At 38.7% G+C, this 17,467-nt stretch overlaps 2 protein-coding genes across 2 annotated transcripts; one reads left to right on the top strand and one right to left on the bottom strand.

Annotated features, from left to right (window-relative positions):
- Positions 1–1,311: 1,311 nt before the first annotated feature.
- On the bottom strand, positions 1,312–4,443 carry LOC122986462 (cytochrome c oxidase subunit 8B, mitochondrial). Its single transcript, XM_044357751.1, has 2 exons — positions 4,163–4,443; positions 1,312–1,635 (listed from the first exon to the last, which is right to left on the bottom strand). Exons 1-2 carry the CDS (start codon positions 4,268–4,270, stop codon positions 1,537–1,539), a joined length of 207 nt encoding a protein of 68 aa, XP_044213686.1. The 5' UTR covers positions 4,271–4,443; the 3' UTR covers positions 1,312–1,536.
- Positions 4,444–9,210: 4,767 nt separating this feature from the next.
- wu:fa25f02 (uncharacterized protein C11orf24) lies at positions 9,211–15,764 on the top strand. The gene is made up of 4 exons (XM_044356406.1): positions 9,211–9,390; positions 13,402–13,764; positions 14,527–15,008; positions 15,432–15,764. The coding sequence occupies exons 2-4, from the start codon at positions 13,644–13,646 to the stop codon at positions 15,762–15,764; spliced, it is 936 nt and encodes a 311-aa protein (XP_044212341.1). The 5' UTR covers positions 9,211–9,390; positions 13,402–13,643.
- The last annotated feature ends 1,703 nt before the right edge of the window (positions 15,765–17,467 follow it).

The raw sequence follows: 17,467 nt of genomic DNA, 5'->3' as shown, positions 1-17,467 counted from the left end.
ATGATTATCACCATAGATGTTAACATACCTGTTCATACTATCTATGCAGTGATCATGATTTAGATAGTAAGATAATAAGTGTAGGATATGTATGACATATTCTGTAGATATTCCTATATATGTAGTCATATATACAATATTACACAAGAGTACACATATAAGAGTAACCTTATCATTTATACTGTACATACAGTAGATAAATAACATAATAGTTTTATATTGAAATTGAACATATGCTCATATGAAGTTATATAAATACACATACAGTTAAATCTGGTGTATGTCAGCATATTAACATAAGAAATAATGTACACAGTTATTGTAATTTGTGTACATGCTTGCTTTTATAAATACTATGATTATGTACATTGTTTGAAATAGTCTGTCTGTCTGTCTGCTATTTCACAGCTCTGTCATTTCTGAATGATTTCCTAAGAATGGTTTGAGATAAACAAAACCATTGTGTATTAATTCAAGGGAGAAAATATAAAAACAATGAATAATTCCAATCAGGATGACGTGAAGTTTTCATCAGTGCACAGCAGGTCAGCTGGATATGCAAAAATGTGAAATTTGTCTATAAGCAAACATACGATTAAATTAACATGGAAGGTGATGTTTCTAATAATAAATGAGCGAATATTTATAGTTTTCAATTGAACTCCTCTTTTCAAAGAAATCATATTTCCCTCTGTAATTTATGCCAAATTAAATCTTTCTTTCCAGAAAACATCCCACAAAATGATGTTTTTTGTTGTCTCCTCCCTAATTTATTTGACCTGTTTTGACCAGCCTGTTATTACTGCAGTACCTTTATTATCTTGCGTACACAAACAATATTGAAGAGAAACAAATGGCTGTATTAATAATAAATGTGTTGTAATGCAATTTAAAACTCTATGAGAAGCACTGAAACCCTCTACAGTAAATACATTCCATTTAATATCACATCCATCTGTACTGTTGCATTAACTTGTGCAGTGATTAATATGCTGTGATGATGAAACTACACCTCCACTATATGTTTTAAACATGTTATGCCTTTAGTGTGTAAACAATTCATAAATTAATCCATTAGTCAATTTTATAAAGCAAAAATGTGGATATTGAACACAAGACATCTGAAAACTGTGATGAACGTCTGTCAGTATTTTCTGACATCCTGTAAGCTAAAAGAGGAATCTGTTTTAAAAAACAATCAACAGATGAATCAATCATGAAAATGAGTTTTAGTTGCAGACATATATGCCTTATCAATGCTATTTCGACTGATCTCTACAACTTGCATTCAAACAGCAAACACAGCCTGGGTTTCTATATAAGGAACATGTTTTTATTGGTAAGAGGTTGATACAGTAGGTGCACAGATGTACATTGTCACAGGTCAGAAGAGCAGGAAACTACTTGGAAGCAGGAAACTGGTCACTCGTCTCATCGGCTGAAGACAGATGGAGAGGCAGAGACCTGGAGGGACAGAAGGCTGACTGGTCTGCATCTTCTTCTGGGTCGGAATGATACTCTGTTCTCTGTCTTCTTCTAATGCTTCTTATGCTTGTAGTCCTCCAGGTGAGCCAGTATCCAGCTGGATGGAACCAGGATGGAAACGAAGAAGGCTGTCATAGCTATTGCCTGCTCCTGAGAGACAAACACACAGAGACAAGAGACTGTTGAATTTATATATCACAGATGAGTTGGCAGCATATGAGACTACTTTGATTTCTGTAATTCAATATTCCTTCTATGTGATACCCATATTGTGATTCATATAGTAGATTTCTGTCTATTTTCTGATTGATGTTGTTTACTGGACCTGTGTCAATATTGGGTCATATAAAATAGAAATCTGATAAAATGTTTGTTGACTTTGGCAGAGAACACAAAAAAAGACTTCTCTTAGATTCTGTAGTCTGTATGGATTCAATCCAAAAACAACACTTGGCTGTTCTAAATCCTGTCCATCTATTTTCATGAGTCACTCCAAAATTCCCACAGTAACTCTGGGTAGAAGCAAGAGCTCAAATGTTCTGGTTTTCTCATGAAACTCATTTCAATTCAATTTTCAATTCAATTTTATTTATATGGCACTAAATCACATCAAAAAGTCATCTCATAGAGGAGGTCTAGACCCTACTCTTTAATTTACAGAGGGAGAGACCCAACAATTCCCCCATGAGCAGCACTTGGCGACAGCGGTAAGGAAAAACTCCCCTTTCCCAGTAATATATTACTATTTCAGTAGAAGTTCCAGATGTCTTGATTCAGGACAGTCTCAGTATTCAAGCATTTGTCTGACTGCTCTTACAGCTCTGCTCTCTACCATGATGTTGTCTTTGTCTTTCTCTTTGTAGCAGCAAAGTTTAAACTTCTCATAATATAGAAAAATTACAGATTTTCTAATAGGGCTTAAGTGATAAATGAGGTGTGAGTTGATCACTAGGGGCACTGTGGAGTCATATTTTATGAGTGGCTCTACACAAGGATGCACATCAAAAATCAGCTTTTCAAATGTTTCATAAGGAAGGAAATGCATTCAACAAGTTTGTTAGACCTAAAGAATGCACACAGTGCATTTTGGTGAGCAACACTGAATATAAACATAACTTTATTTGTTTACAAAAACACACCAAAGGGTACCTTTAATACAGGTACTATAGGTATATCAGTATTGGCTTATACTGTATGTTGGTGGATAATGTATGCTAAAAACACTTATCTTATAGTTAATGTCACCTTTGATAATATAGTTTACTTTTCTTCAATAAAATGTGAAAACAAATATTGGATTATCTATGTTGTTATTTAGTTTTTTCGTTTAGTTTGTTATTCTCAAATATTAGTGTTTAGCGTTAAAAATCTCGTATCAGTATCTATATGACAGGTGACAAATAAATAACAAAAAAGTATTTTGTCAATACTCCAGTTTGAGGAATATTAACATGTATTCCTACCGTTTTTTATTACCTCTCAATGCATCAGTTATCTTAACACAAGCAGCACACAAACATTCAATAACGTCCAGTACGTCTAAAAATAGTGAAGTGATTTAGGCCAGAGGGTAGGCTACTTAACAGTAAACGAATAAGAAAACGATACTTCAAATTTCAGACAAGCAAGCGTGACAAAAACAGCCGAGAATACAAACAGTAATACGACATGCGCACATTTATATTCACACTGTTTTTCTAATGATTTGCTTTTTTTCTGCGGAAATTATTGATGAAGACATGAGCTTTCTGCTGACTTTCGTTTTCTAGTTGTAACTCTAGTTGACCCCAAGTTCCCCTTGCTCTCATACTTAAGCCTAGGTGAGTTGATTTTGTATCTTTAATCAATGTGGTGTTATTGTCTAAAAAAAAAGACTATTTATTATTGAGCAATGTCCTTTCTAACATTCATGCCAGCTGAATATAACCGAATAACGGACGGAACTGGGTAAATAACACCTTTCCCACTCAGTTCCTGTGGCTGATATTGTGTCACAATGAGCAAAAATATGCTGTCGGTCCCTAAATATAATATTTTTTTGTATGAGAATTCATTTTGAAATCGGCTCGGGCCCACTCTGTCTGACCGTGGTCAGCATGAAGGTCGTTGACTTGGCACCTGCTCAACAGGCAGAGTGTTTCCAGACAGTATCAAACCTTTTTTTTATTTACAGTAAAACAACCTCCTGCCTCAAATACTGTCAGAAAATAAATATAAGTTCACATACAAAAGTCCACATATTTGTGAACATTCGGGGAATAGCTTGTTTGTTATTTATGTCCGAGCTGACAGAGGCGTCTACGTGTTGGAATTAGGCGGAATAATGGCTATAGATACTGACGCACTTATCAAAAGAGTCTTGATAAATAATTCTGTTTCAGTTAGGCTGTCGTTTAAGCATTGCGCGCGGAAAGAGAAGATATTCAACGTCTGATATGGATAATAGATAAATATTTTTTAGCACGAAAAGAGACAGAAGTGTGAAGTTTGACGCAGTTAATGGAGCGTGATCTGCTCTGTCACATCAGGCCGGATGTGCTGCGACGCGGAGTAATTAACTAATAAGCTGACTAACGGGTATCGATTCAGAGGCTGTTGCGGAGAATATGTGTTGCTCCCGCCGGATGCGAGGGTCTGATGTGGTCATGTTCAGTCGGTAAAGTGAACATAAACTCACCCCAGCAGTGACATGGTGTTTGGCAGGTTTGGCCGACACATTAGCCACAGGGACCAGCTGAGTCCTCAGCGCGCTCCTGAACAGCCGGGAGACGGTTGGCAGAGACATGGAGACGGTTCAAGTGCTGCTCACTAGAAGGACCGGAGCCACAGGGATAACAAAGAAAGCAGGAATACACCTACTGATACTGCTGACCTTACTTTCACTTCTTCTAGACTTCGCAGACGCAGGGTGTGCGCTTGTCGGAGTGCGCGTGTGTGTGTGCGTTACGCTGACAGCCCCAGGCAGCGTCGGCATGTAATTGGCTGTCTCACCTCCGGGGTGTATGACACAGTGACCGAGGAGCTCGGGACGTGTCCTCATATCACCCTGTTGGTGGGCAGCGTGGACGTGTTGGCTGAAAACTGCTTCATGATCGCTGCAGCTGCTGCGGAGATACTTTAATGCCTTATTGGGCTGCAGCCGACAGAGCTTTCTGCACTTCAGTCCAAATTATGTTAATACAGATAGTTTACCATGAATGGGGTCAACCGGGGACACCATCCATTCTTGAATAAAAATTGTAGGCCTGTTGTTATTGAAGTTGCAGGCCTACATTCAATCATTTAGGAAAAGGAAATTCAATGTGCCATTCGCCATAGTATCCTACACATTTGTGTGAGTCCTGGAATTAACCAAAAGTTGTAAAAAGTTATCAGACAAGTCAAAAATATCACTGAATACACTACTAAATAATGCAATTAGTTATATAATAGTTAAAATGAAGTGTAAAAACAAATATAAAGCTTATTTTTTTCTTAAACCTCTAATTAATTGGCAAAAAATGCTTTTATATTTTTTTTCTTTACCCTTAAACAGGTGATAAAATCAATTGTCTTTCACTTGCTTTAGTTTTTAACTGCTTTAGTGTGGTCTTGGCACACATTGAATCATTAAGGACTATCTATTCCACATTTTCCCCATGCAACATGTATAACTTGTCCCAGGACTAGTGTGTGTGTGTGTGTGTGTGTGTGTGTGTGTGTGTGTGTGTGTGTGTGTGTGTGTGTGTGTGTGTGTGTGTGTGTGCATACATATATAGTTGAGAGGTCTTTGTGCAACTTTATACACTCTATATATATATATATACTATTGGAAAAATCCACAGCATTGCATTTCATCCTGCAGATGGACATTTTACATACAAAACATGATAAATATGAGTAATTGTCTAGTAATGAGTAGTAGAATATGTACTGGTAGTAGTTGTAGTTGTTTTAATAATGGTATCAGAAGTAAGGTAAGGTAACTTTATTTGTACAGCAGATTTCATGAGTTGAATCAAAGTGCTTGGCATAACAGATTCAATGATATGAAAATAATCAAATGGATCAAGTAAAGAAAACAAAAGAGAACAAAATAGCACAAGAATCTAAAATATAACATTTAGAATGCAGATCTAAAAACAGCTTAAACTTTAATTAAAAGCTTTTACGAGCATGGTTTTAGCTTTTTATTTGATAGCAATTCAAGTTTATTTAGAAATGGTAGTTGTAGAGAAAGTAGCAGTGCATTTGCAGTAGTAACTATAGTAACTGTTGTAGTAGTAGTTGTGGTTGCAGTTTCAGTTAGGGAAGCTGTTTTGTTGACAGGACAGTTGTACTTCTGAGGTAATGACACCATCTAGTGGCTCACCAGTGAAGTACTCACTGATCACAAAAAGACTAAAAGCTGTCTTCCAGCTGCTGATAAACATGTGTATTCTAGTACCAAAGTTTCAAGGAGTCAAAAGTCTCATTTGTCACACATACAAACAATTAATGCAGTTAAATGCAGTACGACATACTCCAGGCTGAGCTAAAAGACTAAGAAAGAGTAACAAAAACATACAATATATAGAATAAAAAACATATGAATATATTTGTAACTATAAATAAGATAACTATAAATACAAAATATGTATATTTTCTGGGGTTTAAGAGGAGAGAAACTGCACACCCTGGTCATTCTGTTCTTTCCTCAACTGGTTGCAGACCTCATTTGTCATTCTGTTCTTTCCTCAACTGGTTGCAGACCTCATTTGTAGAGATTGTCAGACAGAAACGTTGGTCTGTTCAGGGCCTTTTAAGTCTTCTTTCTGGTCTTTTGCTTTCTGATTTGAGGGTACCTTTTGAGGGAATACTACAAAATAATCCTTCCAACCAAGTTACCTGCATTGGGTTGATCTTAGTGATCATCATGCAAGAGGTTGTGCTTGCCTCACATTAGCCTAACACCTGTTGGCTTTATTTTGTATACACATTAAAGAGGCATTTGTTTATAAATATCAATATTACTGTTGAAGAGGCATTTTTTCATTATTGTTGAAGAGGCATTTGTTTATTAAGGGGAGGTTTCCCATTGTGCAGAACCTTGTGAGGTTTCTCCAAGTGAATATTATTATTATTAATTTTGTTTATGTGGCTGGGAGCTGGTTCTCTGCCTTCTTACAGAATAGCTGTGTTCAAGGAGAGTCAGTACTGCCACACCCCTGTGAGAAGAGACACTCTGAATTTGTGTATGTATGTTAATGGAGTGGACAAAATATTAGGAACACATTTCAATGTAATGCACTCCAGTACACCACCACCACCACCCACTACAACCTCAATAATAAAGTAGAATTATCACCTTTCTGACAATGTCAACAATGTCAGCTTCATAAAAGTAGAATTTATGGCAGAGCTGTTGTACTGGATTGCATTAGATTGCACAGGTGTACCTAATGAAATGGCTGGTGAGTGTATAAGTATGCAGACGACTCAACCATTGTAGGTTTCATCTCAAACAATGAAACATATCACTGTAAACAGGTTAATCAAATAGTTAGCTGGTGCACACACAATAATCTGCTGGATCATCATCACTCATGAACTTGTGGTCGACTTATGCAGCAACCCCATATCCATCACTGCCTCGTTTGAATTTCTTGGCACTCACATCAGCAGTACTCTCATATGGGACCTTTACTCAAACCACATAATCAAAAAAGAGTTTTCTTTCCACGTCAACTCAAGAAATTCAGAGTGAAACAACACTTCCTCCTCCGCTTCTACACAGCAATAATTTAAAGTATACTAACATCATCCACAACAGTCTGGTACAACAATACAGACTCCAAACTCATAAAAAATTCCAGCAAATTGTCAGGTGCTATAAATCACTGCTGTCAAGGACAAACTGTTTCAAAAACATCTTTTCACCCACTGCAATATGGACCTCAAACTCCTTGGCGCCTTAACCATTTATGGCTGTCGAGTCAGTCTGTATGGAACTGTTGGGCTGTGTGTATTTGTGGTTTCTGATTGTAGCCATGTGATTCTTGTCTGTGCAATATTGTTCATAGAACTGTGCTGTTACACGCTGTACCAGAAAGAAATTTAACCAGTTTAGCTGTGTTGTCATCAAAGTAAATTGAATTGAATTTAAGTGTCCTGTTGATCTCAGGGGTATGTAGTTCTTCTGCTGCTGCTTCCCCCAAAAATCCACAACCACTTGGTTTTGCTGACATGCAGTAAGAGGTTGTTGGCCTCCACCTCCTTCAGGTAGGCCTCCACATCACTGTTTGTGACCCCGCCTATCAAGACTGTGTCATCAGCAGTAAGACGTAGCGAGTATACGGGTATAGCAGGGAGCTTGTAACCAAGACTCTACTTTACAACTCTACTAACATTTCAACCATAGGACGCCAAATAATACAAGTGGGTCTTTAGCCTTGATTTAAAACATTTGATGGTGGGAGCTGATCAAACATGGAGTTTGATTGAGTTTTTACTAGTTTTTGCTAGTACTTTCTGGCCTGGTGTGTACAGCAGAAAGTACTAGTACAGCATCACATCTTTTTTTCTTGTGTTGATTGTGTACTCCAGCATTTTGGACTCTAAATGTTAAATGGTGTAGTTGCAATTTCTTGGATAATTTAATGTTCCCTAGTTTACTGGCACACCAGGCAGAAAATACCTGAGCCTTTTACATGCAGTGATCTGGATATCAAATCTGTGTTTACAAAGGTAGGTTTACATTACTGGATGAAATTAAAGAGTAACTTAAAGGACAAGTTCACAGTTTTTCAAGTGTGTCTTAAAACAACAGTCAGGAGCCCAAATGAACATTGTAAAATTGGAAAATGTGAAGTATTTACAATTTAGGAAGTGGGTACTCATTTTGACTTAAAGGCTACAAGCTTTAGTTTTATCAAGCTAAAATAATGACATGATACATGCATACATATAGCTTCATGCCTTTTATGGAGGAGCTTCCATTTTTTCATGTGTACGGCCAGTCGTGTGAAATAGAGGGAGTAATTTGGCTTTTACGATATAGGATGTTGCACAGTGTTCCAGGTGCAGCGTCATCAAGAGAAGCAACTGTGGCAGAGAGAAAGAGCTGAGGGAGGCAGCTAAAAGAAGAGCTTCTTTGAAAATCTGATTTCAAAGCAGTAGTCAACAGCTGAATCAATATGATGGTAATATCTAGCAACAGTTCTCACACACTATCTACACTGAGTATGTCAGTATCTGTTGTTGAAGTTGAAAGTAAGCATGTTTTTTTTTTTTTATAAAATGTAAGTCTGAGGTAAGAAAAAAATAAATAAAAGACCCTCCCTTGGTCTGCTAAATAATTCAGACTGCCACCCCTTCAGCAAACTACAAAATAAACAAGCAAAATACTTTAAAAAAAAAAGAATCACACATTTTTCATATTGTACTGTAATAGTAACATGTCTACAGACAAAGAATTCCTATAAAAGAACTGTCAATGCCAACAGTCCTCCTTAAAAAACAAAACAAAAAGATTTTGTAAAAAATAATATTCAAAAAAATCAATTATTTGTTATTGTGTTTATTGTCTTATTTTATCGTGTTATGTATTGTGCCTTGTGTTTTGTAGTGTTTTGTTTTCTATTTGTTCTTGTAAGTCTTTGTTTGGGACCCTGTTGATACCGATATGATACATCTCAAGGGGTTTATAGTCAATTTGAACAAATTGCCCCTACAAGAGTGTCTAATCTGTGGTTTGACTTTGCTTTGACCTGCAGAGGGCAGTAGAGTGCCTACATGAGTCCACATTGACAGAAATAAAGCTGAAGAAGAAGAAGAAGACTTCCCACCTCCTACTTACAGGAAGTGTTGAGTTCAGTTTGGATACCTGTCTGTTCCAGGATCTGTGCTTGTTGGTGTGTTCAATAAATGAATCATAACATATCGCTGGTAAGTCACTGAAATCTCATCATTGTCGTTAGCACGTTAGCGCTAGGATAACACGTTGTATTATCCAGATAACCCTAAAGTGACCGGCTACTTAGCATTAGCTAAGCTACAATTTAGATGTGAACTGTCTTCTGTGTTGAGAAGGAAATATCTTTTTATTATTTAAGGTAAACTCTTTAACACCTACACTGTATGTTAACTAGTTACATGAGAATGCTACAGTTCCTTATTTAAACACCAGAAACAATAACTGTGAGCTGGTTATTGTGGTCAGTGTAACGTTACCACACAATAGACCCAATAACACACAGTTTAAATAATGGTTTACACAGTGCTGACTATATTTGAATAAACTGTTGGGGGTGCAGTTAAGGAAATATGTGGAAACCCTTTGCGGTGTTTGGCACTTAAATGAGCGTCTCTAAGTCTTGTTCTATGGAGTGTGTTAAACAGCTGGATTTGTAAATGGAGTTTGGCTAGCAGGGCTACAGTGCAGTCAGATCACTACTACTTCTCTCCACGTTGGCGTTTATAATGACCTTTGAGTGTTTCCTGTTTACATTCAGGGCAGGTCGCTATGCAAAGCATTGTACTGAAGCTAACATGAGACCAGTCCTCTCTTGTCCAATTATAAGACCATATTTATTTTAGTCTAAAATACAAAATTTGCAATACATTTCACCCACGACTGTACATAACCTCCTACTTCATGTGTGTAAAGTAACGTCTCAGCACTCCTTGCACTCTTCACTTCTTTACACTATTTGTATCCTATCTACAGTTCACAGAAACTTAATCACATGTATAGTCATTCCTTGTGTATCTTTGTGAAGATTATTGAGTTGTTATTCTGTGTAAGTACACTGAGAGCCGCTAAATCAGAGTCAAATTCATCGTATTTGTAAACATACTTGGCCAATAAAGATGATTCTGAAGATTCTGTTTCTGATATTGCCCTCAATGACAGGAGCTCTCATAAATCCATGAGAAAAATGGAAAAAATTTTCTCAGAAAATTCTCAGTAAAAAGGAAAGGGGCTGTCAGATGCAAAAAGTGAGAGAATTTAATATGCTGAATATGTGCACAAATACAGGCACTAGAACGGGCTTTGATCAGCAGCTATTCTGGATTGCAACACGTTAAGCTTGGCGCTGCCATGAGGAAGAGCGCCAAGCTAGACGCGTTGCAATCCAATTCTCTCACTTCTTTTGCATCTGACAGCTCCCTTCCTTTCTTCTGAGGAGCTTTCATAATGAATTAATCATTCTTATGAATAACATCAGTCCGAAAATGGGTTGTACATTCAAAAGTTGACTTTGATGTATGGTCTGCTGCTGTAAGACAGTGGTTCCCAAACTTTTTTTGGAAGCCACAAAAAAAGAAAGATAGCTTCTTCATATTTTATGTGTGATTTTCGTATTTTCATTAAATTCCAACCTGTACTTAAAGGATAGGTTCACAATTTTTCAAGCGTCAGGTGTTCATATGAACAGTGAAAGAGGTTTTCCTCGCTGTAATCATTCCTCCTGTTCATACTGGCTATTAAAAGATCCCCTTCAAATGTGCTTTCAATGTAAGTGATGGAGGCCAAAATCGACAGTGTGTCCACACAGTCATTTAGTGCAAAAATGCATTTAAAAGTTGATTTGAAGCTTATATGAGTCTTCATCAGTCTGAGTTAGTCACATCAAGTGGATATCTGCCACATTTACAGTCTTTTTAGCATCAAATTCCCTCTTTGTGTTTCTTCAGACAGTGTTTCCTGTTGAGCTGTGGTGGAAGTATAGTAACAAAAAGAGGGAAAAGCACAGGTGGAACTGATAACATTAATAATGGCTCCGTTCCATTCAAGTGTTCTAGAAAGGCATACTGGTGAAGCATCATGAGTTACACCAGAGTCATGAATTTGGAAAACTAAATGGAATTCAGCCACCATTAATGATATTAATCACTCCCCTGCTGTGAAATGGATTTTATCACTATCCACAACCAACCTAAGCAAATGCACAAACAAATACAAATTCATCATTTTTCATTTTAATACAGTCTATAACATCTTAAAGTGTGCTGTAAAAGCTTTATTGTGAATTGCATTTTCATTGAAATGACCTGAACGTTTCAGTAGTGGCAGCTCCAGACTGTGAGTGAGATCAAGTGATCTTAAAGAAAAACCTAAGTTCTCTGGTAAAAAGAACATGAATAACATACTGCTGCCTCTGCTATCACTCACTCTGCGCTAACTGAGAGCTGCATTATTCTAACACTAGATGGTAGTCACTACTCAACTACTACTCTCTGTCTTCAGAGCCAAACTCCTCTGTACTTCCAGCTTCCATTACATTGTATAGTGAAAGGCTGAATGCAGTATGTCATCTGTGTTGTCATGCTGACATCGTAGCTCTTGTCTTGTTGTTTTTCTGAACCAGCATTGGTCAGACTTGTTTATACTTGAATGAACATTGATATTGTTTCTTATTGAAGTACATTGAAAAACAAATCTGCCTGCCTTGATGAGGCCAATTCAAACTATAAAAAAGGAACTGAAAAATATCAGGAATATAAAGGCGGTTATTGTTTTACCATTTTTACACAGCCATTATATTCACAGTTTAATCTGTTCTATCATAGTAATTTTGCGTCTTTGACACTGATCAATGGGGGGGGAAAAGACTCTTTAATGTCAAAATGAAAACAAATCTCTCTCACAAATTGATCAGGACATTACTTGTTGCTATGACAAAGACAAGTGAGAATGAAGACATGATCACAAGCACAGCGTGTCAGCCTGTAGACGGGAAAACGACAGATAAATGATCATGTTAGAGAATCGCCTCAGCACTGACGGCAACAACTTTTATTCTCAGCATCACCGGTGGATATGCGGCCTCGCAGAGATGTTTCACGTCTCTTATGGATCATATTTATACATCAGTAAAAACCTTCAATTCATGGGGTCCAAATGATTTTTAAGTAAATTATATCATTAAATGTCGTTAGCTTATGTCACCAGAATAACCACAATAATACCAGCATATCCCACGTCTCGATCAGAAAATGCTACATTCAGAATAAGGTCTAATGCGGAATATCCAAAGGGAATATGCCGTTTACATGACCCGTATCAAATTCAGAATATTGTCATATTAGTGTGCATGAAAACATACCCATTGATGGTGCATTCAAGAGAGTGTTGACTTCTCAAGGTTGATTGATGTCAGCTAGTGTGCAAAATCTTTAGAAAATCAAAGAAAAACAATAAGCAAACATGTGTATTATGATTTAAGTATAAGGCTTGTGATATTTTATATTTTTCTTTAGTCAACTATGAATTGATCTACTAAAAGTATTGTGTGTGGATGAAAGCCTGATATATTTCATTCCTCTGGGTCATAGAGCTCCATTGTCGTCCAAAACACATCAATGAGTCACACTGTTGCACTGGATGACATGTTCCTTCATCACTATGAACACACTCACTGTATTTTGACTCAATCCCACAAACACTGTACTGCTGCCAGAATTACTCACTAGAGCACCAAATATGGATTCATCCACTGCTGAAAATAGTCCCAAACGAATGAACTGTTTCCTCCTGTTTATTTGTTAAAAACTACAGTGACCAGCTGTTTCAGGAAATTACTGAGCCTTTTTAAAAAAAAATAAAACTATACAGTTGTGATGTACATCTTCAGTAGGAAGCAGTGGGCTTTTCATAAGGAAAATACAGAATAAAGCCTGAGTCCCTGCTTTTAAACAGCTGCCTCTCAAGTCATGATGTTTTCAGAACAGTTCTTGCTTTCAGGTGCATTAATACATGATAACATAACTGTGACACAACAGTTAAAATGACAAGCAAGTTTCACAGCTGCAAGTTTATTTTAACAGCGTACTGAAATAAATGAAAGCTAATAGCTGTCTGGAAGGTGGGGAATTAAAAACAATAATATCTTTTTCATATCCCCAATGGCTGCTGTTGATACGTGTTTGTGCTGTTGTTTTTGTCTTGTGTAGGTCCAGAAAGTGGATGCTGCATCCTCTTCATCCTAATCTCTACCTTGCTATCAGCCTCAACTCCTTGTGTGTGTGTGTGTGTGTGTGTGCAAGCTGACTCTGGGAGTGTATATGCCTGTGACTGTTGAGTGTGCGCATGTGTGTGTGTGTGTGTGTGTGTGTGGAAGTTCACGCTAGGCCTATGTGAGTGTGTCGCTGTAAGGTGGTGTATGTGAGTGTGTGTCATCCTCCCCCAGCCCATCATGTCCCTGTATCCCTCGACTCTGCAGCTGAGTCCATCGGTGTGCCTTCACCTCCTCTGCCTGCTGCTGCTCCTCACTGACTCCTCTGCAGTGTCCAGAAAGAATGGAGTCTCAGCACAAGGTAACTGCATCACTGCATGTGGTATGAGCCAGGGTTCATTCACTCATAAGAACAGTTAACTGTAATATAGCTAAGAAACATCAGTATTTCCTCAAATTAAATATAGTTTTGAATTATTCCTCAATGCACAGATGCAACCGTTTTTCATTAAACATTTCTGTCTGTGCATGGATTAAACAATAAGAGTCACCATGTCAATATGGTAGCTTTAGATGTATTTTTTCCACTTTTGGACAGAGCCAGGTTAGCAGTTTCTCCCTGCTTCCAGTCTTTATGCTAAGGTAGGCTAACCACGTCCTGACTCTAACCGGGGGAGTTTCACGTCCTCCTCTCTCACAGAAATCTTTCTACTACTGTGTCATCACCACAGCTCAGAGACTATGTTGTGCATCATTATGAAAAGATGTGCCCGGTCACAGCATGTATACAGTGTGTGTGTTTGTGAATAGTTGAAAGGCAACCTAAAGAGGCCTGTCTTTTCCTCTGACGGTGCCCACTACCTCAGATCAAATGAAGATGCAGAGTCATGACAGATAACAGACCATCAGGCTAAATTTAAAAGCCAGGCCTTTTGACAGAACCAGTAGCAGGTCTGAATATTTAACAAAGCACTTCCATGATTGTTTTTGGCCCATGTTTTATGTATCTATATAGGATTTGGTTATTTTATTCTCATCTAACATGTTCTATAATTAAGTGTGTTTTCTTGGTTTTTGAATGGCTGGTTGCGCTTAGTCATTCATGGAATTTGTTATCCCCCAGGTGACAATGTCGGTAAAAATGAAACCACTAAAGGTTCCTCAGAGACCAATTCCAGACCAGATATGGCAACTGTACCACCACCGAAGAGCCTGTCCCCTAATTCAGACCTTAACAGCAGGAGTAAAAATTCCAGCCAGTCTTCCTCCAGTGACCCTGTAGCATCCTCAATCCCAAGCAGCCAACCTGCAGGAGGAAAGCAGCTCCTCACAGGCACACATAGCAATCAGCCAGTAGTACCACACCCTCAGCTTCCATCTAACAAGACTCAGTCTGGAGCCCCTCTGCCCCATGCCACCAAAGTCCCAACCCATGCATCACCCACACATGCTGCTAGTACTGGATCCAGCACCAGTACTGGTTATACTACATCCACAACTACAGTGACTACCACTCTACTTACTTCTCCAACCACAACCCCACCACCACCAGCAACAACAACCCCACCACCACCACCAACAACAACAACAACCCCATCATCACCAGCAACAACAAAACCACCACCACCACCAACAACAACAACAACCCCATCACCACCAACAACAACAAAACCACCACCACCAGCAATGACAAAACCACCACCAACAACAACAACAACCCCATCACCACCAACAACAACAAAACCACCACCACCAACAACAACAAAACCACCAGCACCACCAGCAACAAAACCACCACCAAAAGCAACAACAACAACCACAACCACAACCCCTACAACCCTAACCCCAACAACAACAACAACAACAACCGCTCCACCAAAAACAACAACCCCAACACCACCACCAACAACATCTACAACGACAACAAAAACAACAGCATCACCGCGCCCTCCAACAACAGTAAAACCAACAACCACACTTAAAAGAGTTAACACGACTGGTACTGTTACTACAACTGCTGTTACAAAGACATCGTTGCCATCATCAGCTCCCACACCACAGCCACATGCCCCAAGCACTGGGATACCACCAGTACGGCCTGCTACCATAACTGTTGCTGCCACCAGTACCAGCACTCCTGACACAAACCTCAACAAGCCGGTTGTAGAAGTAGCCGGGGCTGCTCTGACCAGGCAGCTGGTGGATACTGCATCTTTACTGGCAGTCCTGCTCTTCGGCCTGCTCTTCTTCCTGGTCACAGTCGCTGTGTTTGCCACACAGGCCTATGAGAGCTACAGGAGGAAGGACTACACTCAGGTGGACTACCTGATCAACGGCATGTACACAGACTCAGGGGTCTGATGGAGGAAGGGGCTAAGCACAACACACAAAGAGTGTTTTGGCCCTTGGAGTCAGAGATTGTAGAATGGAAGATGGACTGGATGTTAACACGGCAGTTCTGTGATGTCACAAGGTGATACCAGTGCTGCTGTTAGATGGTTTAGGGGGAAGCAGGAATGAGCGGACTAAACTGACCAACAGTTCACTGAAATGACTCTAAAATAGACACTGATCTGCTTCTGTCATTACTTAACATTTGGTTCTTTCCTGCTTCTCTTTCTCTGACGGTTTGAATATGAGGAGGTCAGCTTGTCCCAATTTTTTCCCCAAATGTTAAACAACATAAATAGAAGTTACTCGGATGTAACTCCAGTTCTTCAAATACGTGTGTTGCCTTCTGATGGGCAGATTCTCCACTGTATTGCTGGTCAGTCCAGCTGTCGTTGGTTCCAGGGTGGATGGAACAATCAGGATTCTCCCAAGGTGATATAAGCAGGCGTGGTCAACTGAGGCTTTATTTCCCGAAGAGCCTTTTTTTTTCTTATGACTTTTTTTGGTTGAAAAGTTTAAAAATCTGTTTTTCCTGTGTTATAGTCCCTTTGCAGATGAATGTAGTCACACAGAAGTCCAGTGCTTATTAAGGACCAAAGTATATTTCTGAATAGTATATCCAAGATGTGACTTCAATAGACTATAAAATGACTGATTCACAAAAAAATTAAGAACATAAAAAAACAACTAATTCAGTGGCAATTTCTTAGTCAAGCAGCACCCTAACAACTGATTAGTTGACTTTTAAGTAATAGCTCTAACTATCACATTGGACACACATTAGAAAATGAACTTAAGATGACCACATTTGTGTAAAACAGCACACTGTCCTTTTTAGACATGTCTCCATTTCAAGCAGAGTCAAATATTTCAGATATTTTCAGTCCCAGCGCACATCATCGATCGTAATGAATGATTGATTCAGTTGTTGATGTCGTTCAAATTAGGCTAGTTCATTTTGTTGTAGTGCACAATAACCAACCCAGACTCCAAACTGTCCAACTGTCTTGATATTCACTCACTGCGCAGAAAGGATAGTCAAAAGTAAAAAAATAAGACGTAAGTTGTAATAAATGCATTACAGTGGAATTATCCTTCAAACATAGCTGTCGGATAACATGCCAGTCCAATCAGTAGCAGTAGTGCGGTATGAAAAATATCTGACTCAAGTAACTTTACAGCAGAGGGAGCTGGACTTGAACCAGCCGCTTTCATACTTTAATCAAAAGTAAATAACCACGCGGAAAAACTTCACATGGTTCCACAGAAGTACAAGAGTTTTCTCAGAAAGACATTTGAGCTTTACACAGGTACTCTTACCAGCTGAATACAGTGGATATGTCTTTCCATCTCTCTGCATTAAGCTTCCCCAGATGTGGCCTGGTGTGTTGAAGCCTGATGCCGGTGTGTCAGGGCCAAAGTATATACAGTCTGGTGTCTGGTTTAGTTAGTAGGCCAGAGAAAGAGAAAGAGAGAGAGAGAGACCACTGTGTCATCTCAGTCAAGTCATCAAATTGATGATTTTTTTCATCGTCTGTCTGTTAATGTTGGCTCTAAGTGCTTTTGTGCCTCGTGCACGTCATGGGCAGTAGAGGCTCTGTTCACTCAGTCTGTTTGTTTGGATGGCAACTGCTTAGCTTGGTGATGACGTTAAAGAAGAAGGTCCAACAGAC

This window comes from Thunnus albacares, chromosome 7 (genome assembly GCF_914725855.1).
Source record: "Thunnus albacares chromosome 7, fThuAlb1.1, whole genome shotgun sequence".
Lineage (NCBI taxonomy): Eukaryota > Metazoa > Chordata > Actinopteri > Scombriformes > Scombridae > Thunnus > Thunnus albacares.
This window is presented reverse-complemented; position numbering and strand designations above follow the sequence as displayed.

Coding starts and splice junctions, on each gene's coding strand:
- wu:fa25f02 (XM_044356406.1), top strand. CDS start 13,644: ATGTCCCTGTATCCCTCGACTCTGCAGCTGAGTCCATCGGTGTGCCTT. Junction 13,765..14,526: donor GAATGGAGTCTCAGCACAAG/GTAACTGCATCA, acceptor GTTATCCCCCAG/GTGACAATGTCGGTAAAAAT. Junction 15,009..15,431: donor CAACAACCCCATCATCACCA/GCAACAACAAAA, acceptor GCTGTTACAAAG/ACATCGTTGCCATCATCAGC.
- LOC122986462 (XM_044357751.1), bottom strand. CDS start 4,270: ATGTCTCTGCCAACCGTCTCCCGGCTGTTCAGGAGCGCGCTGAGGACT. Junction 1,636..4,162: donor AACACCATGTCACTGCTGGG/GTGAGTTTATGT, acceptor TTTGTCTCTCAG/GAGCAGGCAATAGCTATGAC.